Source organism: Oncorhynchus gorbuscha, linkage group LG20, assembly GCF_021184085.1.
Source record: "Oncorhynchus gorbuscha isolate QuinsamMale2020 ecotype Even-year linkage group LG20, OgorEven_v1.0, whole genome shotgun sequence".
Taxonomy (NCBI): domain Eukaryota; kingdom Metazoa; phylum Chordata; class Actinopteri; order Salmoniformes; family Salmonidae; genus Oncorhynchus; species Oncorhynchus gorbuscha.
Genome location: NC_060192.1, coordinates 25040733 through 25054822, shown reverse-complemented (window position 1 = coordinate 25054822; position 14090 = coordinate 25040733). Strand labels below are relative to the sequence as shown.

General features: G+C 43.8%; 1 protein-coding gene across 1 annotated transcript; it reads right to left on the bottom strand.

Moving 5' to 3' along the window:
* Positions 1-5122: 5122 nt before the first annotated feature.
* LOC124006994 (calmodulin-1) lies at positions 5123-13212 on the bottom strand. The gene is made up of 6 exons (XM_046317222.1): positions 12810-13212; positions 11647-11677; positions 11418-11561; positions 11185-11291; positions 10831-10966; positions 5123-6399 (listed from the first exon to the last, which is right to left on the bottom strand). Exons 1-6 carry the CDS (start codon positions 12810-12812, stop codon positions 6371-6373), a joined length of 450 nt encoding a protein of 149 aa, XP_046173178.1. The 5' UTR covers positions 12813-13212; the 3' UTR covers positions 5123-6370.
* Between the last annotated feature and the right edge of the window lie 878 nt (positions 13213-14090).

The window sequence follows — 14090 nt, the reverse complement described above, 5'->3', positions numbered from 1 at the left end:
CTCCTTTAAATTTCAAAACGAAACGTTTATCAGCTGTTTGAACTAAGGATTACACCCCTGGCTAATGTTTGGAATGAATGTGTGCTATTCGTAATACCCAACGTCAATCAATACACACACACGCACCTGTTCAGCTATTGGTTGACGGGGTAGAGGAATCGTGCAAGGAGTTTTTCATGAAACAGCCAGCTAATACTACACAGCACCGTGAAACACAAATGGTGACATTTTTTGAGTAATTCTAACATTGCACTGTTATTCATTCGACCTTTTTTTTTTAAATGTACAGTGCATTCAGAAAGTACTCAAAAGCCTTCACATTTTGTTACATTACAGCCGTATTCGAAAATGGATTAATGAGTATTTCCCCCCATCAATCTTCACACAATACCCCATAATCACAAAGTTTTTATTTTTTATTTTAGCAAATATCATAGTTACATAAGCATTCAGACTCTTTACTCAGTACTTTGTTAAAGCACCTTTTGTGGCGATTACAGCCTTGAGTCTTCTTGGGTATGAAGCTACAAGCTTGGCACACCTGATTTTGGGAGTTTATTCCATTCTTCTCTGCAGATCTTCTCAATCTGTCAGGTTGGATGGTGAGAGCTGCTGCCTATTTTCAGGTCTCTCCAGAGATGTTCGATCGGGTTCAAGTCCGGGCTCTGGCTGGGCCACTAAAGGATATTCAGACTTGTCCCATAGCAACTTCTGCGCTGACTTCGCTGTGTGCTTAGGGTCGTTGTCCTGCTGGAAGGTAAACCTTCGCCCCAGTCTGAGTTTCTGAGCGCTCTGTAGCAGGTTTTCATCAATGATCGCTCTGTACTTTGCTCCATTCAGCTTTCCCCTCGATCCTGGCTAGTCTCCCAGTTCCTACCACTGAAAAACATCCCCACGGCATGATGCTGCCACCACCATGCTTCACCGTAGGACTGGTGCCAGTTCTCCACCAGAAGTGACGCTTGGCATTCAGGCCGAAGAGTTCAATCTTAGTTTCATCAGACCAGAGAATCTTGTTTCTCATGGTCTTAAGAGTATTTAGGTGCCTTTTGGCAAACTCCAAGCAGGTGGTCATGTGCATTTTACTGAGGAGTGGCTTCCGTCTGGCCACTCTAACATAAAGGCTTGATTGTGGAGTGCTGCAGAGATGTTTGTCCATCTAGAAGGTGCTACCATTTCCACAGAGAGCTCTGTAAGTGACCATCAGGTTCTTGGCCCTTCTCCCCTGATAACTCAGTTTGGCCAGGCGTCCAGCTCTAGGAAGAGTCTTGGTGGCTCCAACATTATTCCATTTAAGAATGATGGAGGCCACTGTGTTCTTGGGGACCTTCCATGCTGCAGACATTTTTTGGTGCCCTTCCCCAGATCTATCCCTCGACACAATCCTGTCTGAGCTCGAAGGACAATTCCTTCAACCACATGGCTTGGATTTTGGCTAACATGCACGGTCAACTGTGGGACCTTATATAGACATGTGTGTGCCTTTCCAAATCATGTCCAATCAATTTAATTTACCACAAGTGGACTCCAACCAAGTTGTAGACACATCAAGGATGATCGATGGAAACAGGATGCACCTGAGCTCAATTTCGAGTCATTATGGGGTATTGTGTTTAGATTGAAGGGGGAAAAAATGTAATCAATATTAAAACAAGGCTGTAACATAACAAAATGTGGAAAAAGCCAAGGGGTCTGAATACATTCCAAATGCACTGTATAGTTCTGGTATTAATTATGCATTGAAGAGATCCTTAGGATTTGTAAAGTCTCTAGTTACCAGGTTAGCATACTGTGTGTGTCCTCCGCCCCTAGCCAATAGACATACATAATTGATTTTCAACTAGGTACAGACCATAAACACAAGATGCACTACTATTGCACAACATTACCAACTAAAGATATTTTGCAAATGTGCAACTAAATGTTGCGATATTAAAACTTGACAGAATAGAGATACAAGGTCAAATACTGTCTGTCCATATTCTTGATAGAATTGTCAAACACTTGCTGTCATTGCACAGTAGGAGTATACAGTGTATTTGGAAAGCATTCCCACCGCTGGACTTTTTCCACATTGTTACGTTACAGTCTTATTCTAAACTGGTTGAAATGGGGTTTATCCCCCCTTCATCAATCTACAAATACCCAACAACGGCAAAGCAAAAATTGTATCACACAAGTGAGTCCACCCCTCACATTTTTGTAAATATTTGAGTATATCTTTTCATGTGACAATACTGAAGAAATGACACTTTGCTACAATGTAAAGTAGTGAGTGTACAATTTGTATAACAGTGTAAATTTGCTGTCCCCTCAAAATAACTCAACACACAACCATTAATGTCTAAACCGCTGGCAACAAAAGTGAGTACACACCTAAGTGAAAATGTCCAAATTGGGCCCAATTAACCATTTTCCCTCCCCAGTGTCATGTGACTCATTAGTGTTACAAGGTCTCAGGTGTGAATGGGGAGCAGGTGTGTTAAATTTGGTGTCATCGCTCTCACACTCCCTCATACTGACTGGTCACTGGAAGTTCAACATGGCACTTCATGGCAAAGAACTCGCTGAGGATCTGAAAAAAAGAATTGTTGCTCTACATAAAGATGGCCTGGACTATATGAAAATTGCCAAGACCCAGAAACTGAGCTGCAGCACGGTGGCCAAGACCATACAGCGGTTTAACTGGACAGGTTCCACTCAGAACAGGCCTGGCCATGGTCGACCAAAGAAGTTGAGTTCACGTGCTCAGCGTCATATCCAGATGTTGTATTTGGGAAATAGACTTGAGTGCTGCCAGCATTGGTGCAGAGGTTGAAGGGGTGCGGGGGTCAGCCTGTCAGTGCTCCAACCATACGGGGTACACTGCATCAAATCGGTCTGCATGGCTGTCGTCCCAGAAGGAAGCCTATTCTAAACATGATGCACAAGAAATCCCACAAACAGTTTGCTGAAGACAAGCAGACGAAGGACATGGATTACTGGAACCATGTCCTGTGGTCTGATGAGACCAATATAAACTTATTTGGTTCAGATGGTGTCAAGCGTGTGTGGCAATAAGCAGGTGAGGAGTACAAAGACAAGTGTGTCTTGCCTACAGTCAAGCATGGTGGTGGGGGTGTCATGGTCTGGGGCTGCATGAGTGCTGCTGGCACTGGGAAGCTACAGTTCATTGAGGGAACCATGAATGCCAACATGTACTGTGACATACTGAAGCAGAGCATGATCCCTTCCCTTCGGAGACTGGGCCGCAGGACAGTATTCCAACATGATTACGACCCCAAACACACCTCCAAAACGACCACTGCCTTGCTGAGGGTAAAGGTGATGGACTGGCCAAGCATGCCCCCAGAACTAAACCCTATTGAGCATCTGTGGGGCATCCTCAAACGGAAGGTGGAGTGCAAGGTCTCAAACATCCACCATGTTTGAAACCATCCACATCCACCGTGATGTAGTCATGGAGGAATGGAAGAGGACTCCAGTGGCAACCTGTGAAGCTCTGGTGAACTCCATGCCCAGGAGGGTTAAGGCAGTGCTGGAAAATTATGGTGGCCACACAAAATATTGACACTTTGGGCCCAATTTGGACATTTTCACTTAGGGGTGTACTCACTTTTGTTGCCAGCAGTTTAGACATTAATGGCTGTGTGTTGAGTTATTGCTGAACACTCACTACTTTACATTGTAGCACAGTGTCATTTCTTCAGTGTTGTCACATGGAAAGATATACTCAAATATTTATAAAAATGTGAGGTGTACTCACTTTGTGATATACTTATTATAACAGAAATATCACATTTACAAAAGTCCTCACACCCTTTACTCAGTACTTTGTTGAAGCACCTTTGGCAGCGATTACAGCCTCAAGTCTACTTCGGTATGACGATACAAGCTTGGCACACCTGATTTGGGGAGTTTCTCCCATTCTTCTCTGCAGATCCTCAAGCTCTGTCAGGTTGGATGGGAGCGTCACTGTACAGCTATTTTCAGGTCTCTCCAGAGATGTTTGATTGGGTTCATGTCTGGGCCACTCAAGGACATTCAAAGACTTGTCCCGAAGCCACTCCTGCTTTGTCTTGGCTGTGTGCTTAGGTTTGTTGTCCTGTTGTAATGTGAACCGATGCTGCTGCCACCACCATGCTTCAATGTAGGGATGGTGCCAGGTTACCTCCAGATGTGACTCTTGGCATTCAGGCCAAAGAGTTCAATCTTGGTTTCATCAGTCTGAGTTCTTTAGGTGCCTTTTGTCAAACTTTAAATCAGGCTGTCATGTGCCTTTTACTGAGGTGTGGCTTCCATCTAGCCACTCTACCATAAAGGCTTGATTGGAGGAGTGCTTTGGAGATGATTGTCCTTATGGAAGGTTCTCCCATCTCCACAGAGGAACTCTGGGTTCTTGGTCACCTCCCTGACCAAGGTCCTTCTCCAATTGCTCAGTTTGACCAGGCAGCCAGCTTTAGGAAAAGTCTTGGTGGTTCCAAACTTGTTTATTTTAAGAATGCTGGAAGCCACTCTGTTCTTGGGTACCTTCAATGCTGCATACATTTTTTTGGTACCCTTCCCCAGATCTGTCCCTCGTCACAATCCTGTCTTGGAGCTCTAAGGACAATTCCTTCAACCTCATGGCTTGGTTTTGCTCTGACATGTACTGTCAACTGTGTGTCCTTATATAGACAGGTGTGCCATTCTAAATCATGTCCAATAAATTGAATTTACCACAGGTGGACTCCAATCAAGTTGTATGAAACACCTCAAATATGATCAATGGAAACAGGACGCACCGGAGCTCAATTTCAAGTCTCATAGCAAAGTGTCCGAATACTTATGTAACAAATACATCTGAAACAAATACATCTGAAAAACTATTTTTTCTTTGTCATTATGGGGTATTGTGTAGATTGATGAGGAAAAACATTTAACACATTTTAGAATAAGGCTGTAACGTAAATGTCAAAAGGTCTGAATACTCTCTAAATGCACTGTAAATGAAAGGCAGGAATCTTGGTATAGAAACACTGGTCAGAGTTTAAATAGCAATGGAATGCATAATCTCTCATTCTCCTCCAAACAACTCACAACTTTAAAAAGGGCAGGGGAAAGAACATGACAACAGGCAGTCTTCAATTTTTGTTTTTTTACGAAGATCATTAACAGAAAGAACATTTATGGACAGTAAAAAAGTAAACTTAGGAATGGGAGGGGGAAACTAAAATATGGATAACATGAAAGGTTGTCAAGTTAAATATGCAATATGGCATGATCAGATAGGACAGCGACAACACAGACCATAATTCAATCACATACATACAAGTTCAGTACAAAACCACAATCAGCAGACTCTCAACTTGTATTCACCCTTCCACAGATAACATTTTCAAAAATAGTAGACGGGGAAATGTATTTTCTTGTACAGGGTTCCTTTAAAACCACAATTACAAGACGAGTGGCATTTGCTTGGGGAATGAATATCCTAATAGTACATAAAGTTGTTCAGAGCAGAAGTTTATTGCCACTTAGGTCATAACCATTAAAAAAATGGTAATACCTTACATCTTTACGCATAAGTGAAATGTACATGAAAACATTACTTGATTGTTAAAATAGCATAAATCATTTCAAACGAGACTGTGGTGGTGCTGAACAGAAAGACCAGGGGCTTTCATTAGGGAAACCAATTAACCAAAACACAAGATGTTCTGTTCGCAGTTTAATCAAAAACATTTTGCAACAGAATCAGCATAATGAACACACCCCTGCTCTAGCATAAGAACATTTTCAAAATGTTTAATGTCAGGACATAATGGAGATATGCATACAGCACAGGGGGGGGCTTGGACAACCATGTCTGCTATACCCAAACGTACATATCAAAAATGTTTACCAAAACATGCGCATACACACATGGAAGTACATTAGTCTATTTTATTGTTAAAATCCTGTCACCATCATGTTAATCTTTCGCATTTCTAAAAGTTAGCAAATATCTACAACCGTAAATGGCATGAGAATAGACCATGTAATAAACAAAACAATGCAAGCAGTGTAGCACAAAAATATTCCCAAAGTAACACAGCATGCATTTCTCTTCCTGTATATTTTAGCTTGAAATTGTTCCCGTTTGTTTTCGACAATTTTAGTATATGTTTATGTAAATATTTTACTTGAGAGAAAACAGAAAATGTCAAAGAAAAGAGCATAAGAGAGGAACAATGAAAGAAAACAGATTTTGCAGATGAGCCTGAATCAAGCGAAATGGACAAAGGGGGAAAGCAACCAAATGCAAAGCAAAAATAAATAAATAAGAGGACAGTGAGTGTGTTGTCCACTGTTTGGTCTGGTGGTGAAGGGTTCTTTTGGGTTTACGGTATTATTTTGCCGTCATCATCTGCACAAATTCTGAAAGACAAGATTGGAACCAACATTTGGAGGCAGGCAGGCATACATTGCATTGGCAAATGGTTCTCCATTCTTCACATTCTATAAGATACCACTTATGTCTTACAAGTGACAAGTGATTGACACACGGCACAAGAGGAACCCAAAGAACAGCTGAACCCAAATATGTGGCCTAATGTGCCTCCAAAATATCAAGCACGGAAGAAATGCAATACCCAACAGGAATTGAGCCTGACCATATTCGAGACAGCGATTTAAAGCTTATTTTATTACAAATATTTGGGAGCCATCTCCACAACCACGAGTTAACAGAATCTAGACTGCAAATTGATGTGCAAGTTTTTGAAGGGGCTGTTATCACAAATAATTGTGGTATAATGCCATGTTTAATTTTTCATCAGAGCTGTATTCTGTTATCCATGCCTCAAGTGGTGGTTGAGAGCAAGGCTGTGTACACTTCGATATCTTGATGTGAAGATCAAATGTATTTCTGCAGCTTCGTGCCATTCATTACATTCTTCAATGTTTTACCTTTTCATGAGCATGGCCCGACAGTTTGCTCCATCTGTGCACACACTTTAACGTAAACAACACTGCTAGCTAGCCAGCTAGCCCCCGAATAGCAACACTGCAGAAACTATTACACTCAACGGAACGACTTGATTAGTGTAGTGTCAACAACGCACCCACTGCCAGCTAGCCTACTTCAGCAGTACTGTATCATTTTAATCATTTTAGTCAATAAGATTCTTGCTACGTAGCTTAACTTTATGAACATTCGAGACGTGTAGTCCACTTGTCATTCCAATCTCCTTTGCATTAGCGTAGCCTCTTCTGTAGCCTGTCAACTATGTGTCTGTTTATCCCTGTTCTCTCCTCTCTGCACAGACCATACAAACGCTCCACACCGCGTGGCCGCGGCCACCCTACTCTGGTGGTCCCAGCGCACACGACCCACGTGGAGTTCCAGGTCTCCGGTAGCCTCTGGAACTGCCAATCTGCGGTCAACAAGGCAGAGTTCATCTCAGCCTATGCCTCCCTCCAGTCCCCCGACTTCTTGGCACTGACGGAAACATGGATCACCACAGACAACACTGCTACTCCTACTGCTCTCTCTTCGTCCGCCCACGTGTTCTCGCACACCCCGAGAGCTTCTGGTCAGCGGGGTGGTGGCACCGGGATCCTCATCTCTCCCAAGTGGTCATTCTCTCTTTCTCCCCTTACCCATCTGTCTATCGCCTCCTTTGAATTCCATGCTGTCACAGTTACCAGCCCTTTCAAGCTTAACATCCTTATCATTTATCGCCCTCCAGGTTCCCTCGGAGAGTTCATCAATGAGCTTGATGCCTTGATAAGCTCCTTTCCTGAGGACGGCTCACCTCTCACAGTTCTGGGCGACTTTAACCTCCCCACGTCTACCTTTGACTCTTTCCTCTCTGCCTCCTTCTTTCCACTCCTCTCCTCTTTTGACCTCACCCTCTCACCTTCCCCCCTTACTCACAAGGCAGGCAATACGCTCGACCTCATCTTTACTAGATGCTGTTCTTCCACTAACCTCATTGCAACTCCCCTCAAAGTCTCCGACCACTACCTTGTATCCTTTTCCCTCTCGCTCTCATCCAACACCTCCCACACTGCCCCTACTCGGATGGTATCGCGCCGTCCCAACCTTCGCTCTCTCTCCCCCGCTACTCTCTCCTCTTCCATCCTATCATCTCTTCCCTCCGCTCAAACCTTCTCCAACCTATCTCCTGATTCTGCCTCCTCAACCCTCCTCTCCTCCCTCTCTGCATCCTTTGACTCTCTATGTCCCCTATCCTCCAGGCCGGCTCGGTCCTCCCCTCCCGCTCCGTGGCTCGATGACTCATTGCGAGCTCACAGAACAGGGCTCCGGGCAGCCGAGCGGAAATGGAGGAAAACTCGCCTCCCTGCGGACCTGGCATCCTTTCACTCCCTCCTCTCTACATTTTCCTCCTCTGTCTCTGCTGCTAAAGCCACTTTCTACCAGGCTAAATTCCAAGCATCTGCCTCTAACCCTAGGAAGCTCTTTGCCACCTTCTCCTCCCTCCTGAATCCTCCCCCCCCTCCTCCCTCTCTGCTGATGACTTCGTCAACCATTTTGAAAAGAAGGTCGACGACATCCGATCCTCGTTTGCTAAGTCAAACGACACCGCTGGTTCTGCTCACACTGCCCTACCCTGTGCTCTGACCTCTTTCTCCCCTCTCTCTCCAGATGAAATCTCGCGTCTTGTGACGGCCGGCCGCCCAACAACCTGCCCGCTTGACCCTATCCCCTCCTCTCTTCTCCAGACCATTTCCGGAGACCTTCTCCCTTACCTCACCTCGCTCATCAACTCATCCCTGACCGCTGGCTACGTCCCTTCCGTCTTCAAGAGAGCGAGAGTTGCACCCCTTCTGAAAAAACCTACACTCGATCCCTCCGATGTCAACAATTACAGACCAGTATCCCTTCTTTCTTTTCTCTCCAAAACTCTTGAACGTGCCGTCCTTGGCCAGCTCTCCCGCTATCTCTCTCTGAATGACCTTCTTGATCCAAATCAGTCAGGTTTCAAGACTAGTCATTCAACTGAGACTGCTCTCCTCTGTATCACGGAGGCGCTCCGCACTGCTAAAGCTAACTCTCTCTCCTCTGCCCTCATCCTTCTAGATCTATCGGCTGCCTTCGATACTGTGAACCATCAGATCCTCCTCTCCACCCTCTCCGAGTTGGGCATCTCCGGCGCGGCCCACGCTTGGATTGCGTCCTACCTGACAGGCCGCTCCTACCAGGTGGCGTGGCGAGAATCTGTCTCCTCACCACGCGCTCTCACCACTGGTGTCCCCCAGGGCTCTGTTCTTGGCCCTCTCCTATTCTCGCTATACACCAAGTCACTTGGCTCTGTCATAACCTCACATGGTCTCTCCTATCATTGCTATGCAGACGACACACAATTAATCTTCTCCTTTCCCCCTTCTGACGACCAGGTGGCGAATCGCATCTCTGCATGTCTGGCAGACATATCAGTGTGGATGACGGATCACCACCTCAAGCTGAACCTCGGCAAGACGGAGCTGCTCTTCCTCCCGGGGAAGGACTGCCCGTTCCATGATCTCGCCATCACGGTTGACAACTCCATTGTGTCCTCCTCCCAGAGCGCCAAGAACCTTGGCGTGATCCTGGACAACACCCTGTCGTTCTCAACCAACATCAAGGCGGTGGCCCGTTCCTGTAGGTTCATGCTCTACAACATCCGCAGAGTACGACCCTGCCTCACACAGGAAGCGGCGCAGGTCCTAATCCAGGCACTTGTCATCTCCCGTCTGGATTACTGCAACTCGCTGTTGGCTGGGCTCCCTGCCTGTGCCATTAAACCCCTTCAACTCATCCAGAACGCCGCAGCCCGTCTGGTGTTCAACCTTCCCAAGTTCTCTCACGTCACCCCGCTCCTCAGTTCTCTCCACTGGCTTCCAGTTGAAGCTCGCATCCGCTACAAGACCATGGTGCTTGCCTACGGAGCTGTGAGGGGAACGGCACCTCAGTACCTCCAGGCTCTGATCAGGCCCTACACCCAAACAAGGGCACTGCGTTCATCCACCTCTGGCCTGCTCGCCTCCCTACCACTGAGGAAGTTCAGCTCCCGCTCAGCCCAGTCAAAACTGTTCGCTGCGCTGGCCCCCCCAATGGTGGAACAAACTCCCTCACGACGCCAGGACAGCGGAGTCAATCACCACCTTCCGGAGACACCTGAAACCCCACCTCTTTAAGGAATACCTAGGATAGGATAAGTAATCCCTCTCACCCCCCCCCCTTTAAGATTTAGATGCACTATTGTAAAGTGACTGTTCCACTGGATGTCATAAGGTGAATGCACCAATTTGTAAGTCGCTCTGGATAAGGGCGTCTGCTAAATGACTTAAATGTAGATGTAATGTAAAAAATAATATGGAGCCATTTTCCAAACATTTAATTATTGCAATATAATTTGCAGTGACATTTGTCAATTGTTGCCTTTTAAAACCATTAAACAGATGGTTTTAACAGACACGAGGACATATAAGTAGCAGAGCAACGCCTGTCTAACAGAAGGATTACCAACACTGATATGATCAAAGGGGATGTGGTAGTCAAAAATAAAATGTTCCTTTTTACAGTAACAATTGACTCAGTCACTTCATCTTGCCCAAACGGAGGAATGACAACATTGTCTAACTGCAGCACTAATACCTAAAACAACCTGCTTTTTATATTGCTATGACGACAAAACAAAGCAAGCTGGAATGCATGTTGTTGAATGGATTAAATTGGGTGACAGCATTCGTTTTGTACTTTCTTGGCTTGTGAATGGACAATTAAATTGTCTGACTAATATACAATGTTGTTCAGGTTTACGTAAATGTAAAACTAGATAGAGAGAAGACGGGAAAACTGACCTTCGTAGTTGACCTGTCCATCTCCATCGATATCAGCCTCCCGGATCATCTCATCCACCTCCTCGTCTGTCAGTTTCTCACCAAGGTTTGTCATAACGTGACGCAGCTCTGCAGCACTGATATAGCCGTTACCGTCCTGCAACAAGAAATCAATTAATTTTTGGGGTTTGAATTTATTGTTAACTAACATGCAGATCTTATTACTGAGCAATTTCTGAATATTAACTGTCAAATAATTCTGAATTTTGAAACAGAGCTATTGGGAGTGATGAAACCCATTGGTTAGTATTTGCACTACTATGACTTGCCACATTAAGATAATCAAAAAGTATTCCATTCCTCAGTTTAGCTGACCTTGTCAAAGACTCTGAAAGCTTCTCTGATTTCCTCCTCACTGTCAGTGTCCTTCATCTTCCTCGCCATCATGGTCAGGAACTCAGGGAAGTCAATGGTTCCATTTCCTGTGGATGACAGAAAAATGCTGTTACAAAGTAATAAGTCTTTCATCCCAATCAGATACTGTATCAGGACATTATCAACACCCTAATCTGATGGGGAGAGATGGAGAGCATTTTTAAGTCTCTCACCATCAGCATCCACCTCATTTATCATGTCCTGCAGCTCGGCCTCTGTGGGGTTCTGTCCCAGCGAGCGCATCACTGTGCCCAGCTCTTTGGTGGTGATGGTGCCATCTCCATCTTTATCGAACAGCGAGAAGGCTTCTTTGAACTCTGAATGAAAAAATGTATACAGTCACTCTCCACATCCATAATGCTGAACTCCTTGGTAATGTTTGAGCAAATACAGCCACTTTACCAGCAATTTGTTCCTCTGTCAGTTGATCTGCCTGAAAGCAATAAACAATATCATTAATGACACCTTTTGATTTTGGATTCCCCTTTTTTGCAGTTCAGTCGTCTATACGTCCATCTTCAGTTGCAACATCGCATTATTAGCTAGCTAGCAAGTGATGTTCTGTCTAAAAATGAGTCCGTCTTGCACCATATTTGCCCAAATGTTTGATCAGGCTGCCGCACAGTGGCCTAGAAAGCAACACATTGGATCAGGGGATATCCCACTGGAACTGAAATTAGCCAGAACAATATATAGTAACGTTGCTTCACCAAGTTCGGAAGACATTGAAGAAGCTAGCGTTAGTTTACAACACTTTGAGGAACCCAACTGTTAAATAGACATAATGCTAACCAACAAATTCCAGATGTTACGTTCATGTCTAGAAGCAATCCAGCTTTAATAAAATTTAACGTAAATTTTTTAAATATTTTTTTTAGCTAACCCTAACCTAATTATCCTAACCTGTTACTTTAATTTACCGAACATCCTGCATAAATGATCCTAGTTTGTTACGAAGTCACATTGGACGTTTATCTAGCTTACTTCAAATTATTTCTCGTCATGACCAGCTCTCAGTTCCAGCTAGTTAACGTTACCTACCTGGCTAGCCAAAATAGTTAACTATACAAAACTAGTTAACTAGCGACTGTATAGGTAAATTAACTAGCCTTGAAAACTACCGAATGTTAATGTGGAACAAAGACGACAGCGACACCAAGCCACGGTGGATAGTTTTGACAAACAGCCATACTAACTTTAGCTAACGTTATAGTAGTTCGTTTCCTCGTCGTAGCGGAACTGGCTGTCTGTGTAGGACACAACTAACAGCCTTGTTAACGACTGAATTTGACGCAGAAATAACACATGAAAATTAACGTTACTGTATCTCGTTAGCCACCATCATAATGTTGTGAGTAACCTACAGTCTGCTGTGCTTAGCTAACTAGCTAATCAATCGCACAGTTAGAAAGCAACCGAGCCAACACATTATCTAGCCATGTAGTGTAGCTTGCAAGCCAGTTAGCTAGATTGCTCTAGTACTATACCTGGCTAAACGCCAATAATATTCATCCAAAATGTGTATTTTTATATATCTTTTTCAATGTACAGAAAAGGGAACTTACCATTTTGATGTTGATTTGATCTTACTACCTACTGTACCTAACAATGACTTGATAAATATGATAATCAAGTGTACTACGGTCCTACGCGCTCTTTGCCGCTTCAAATTGTGTATCAATCCGCTTTGGTTTAGATTTTAAACAGGACACTGCACTCCCTAGCAACTATGGTGTCCGCGCACCGAATATACATATATTTTTTATATATATAAAAAATATACATAATATAGTATATTTATTTATTTTAAAGATCGAGCGGCACAATTTAGATTTATCTGCAACGTGGACTATTCTCAATTTTATCCTTCACTTAAAAGTCGCGTTTCAAAGTATCCAATCGTTGAAAACTTTTGTATTTGAAAACCAACTACATAATGCTCATTCTCTATTTCTAGGAAATGTAAATTATGTCTTTGTATGAACTAGCCCAGGACGTTATAGAGATCAACGGCGCACATCAGCTGACCCAGTAAACCGGACTAGATTGGTTTTCAGCCACCTGCAATGCGTCAGGGAGAGTTTCCACAAGTTACCACAGCATACAAATTCATGAAAACAAAAACTTGCGCTTTGGTTTTAATTTAAGATTAGCAGTGTGGTTAAGGTTTAAAATCACATTACGATAAATTGTAGAAATGGGCGGGGTTTATGACTTTGTGGCGGTGGTAACTAGTGATGACCAGAAGTCTTCCCCAGAGAGTGTAAAGGCTGTTCCAATCTTAAAGGGATAGTTCGGGATTTTATCAAAGAAGCCCTTTAGAGTCAGATGACATTTTTGCTATAGTAGAAGGGCCCTGTTTAGGGATAGAATACCTGTAGGCCCTAAACTGTGCACGTCTAGACGAGAGAACAATGAAAATGCTCTTGATAACAATTTGAGATGGTACATTTAGAAGTCCAACTCAACACAGAACAGATTATTTTAGAGTCAATGTGACCCCAATTAAGAAAAAGAGTTTGAGAAAGATAAGAGCTATACACCCCATTGCAATTCCTGGAAGATATTGGTATTTTAGAATCCCCATTAGCTGTTGTGAGAAGAAGCAGCTACTCTTCCTAGAGTCCACACAAATCATGACATAATAGAAAACAGACATCAAGGAGAGCACTACATCAAGGTTGAATGCTAGCACCCTCAGGACTACCTGACACAGAAAATCAGACATGAAAAAAAAAGCCTTCATAACAAAAATAATTTTAAGATTCCATTGTTGCCTTCAGCATAAAGTTATTCTCAACTCTGCTGAAATTTTTGTTCAGCAGATCTGGTGTTAATAACGAGGC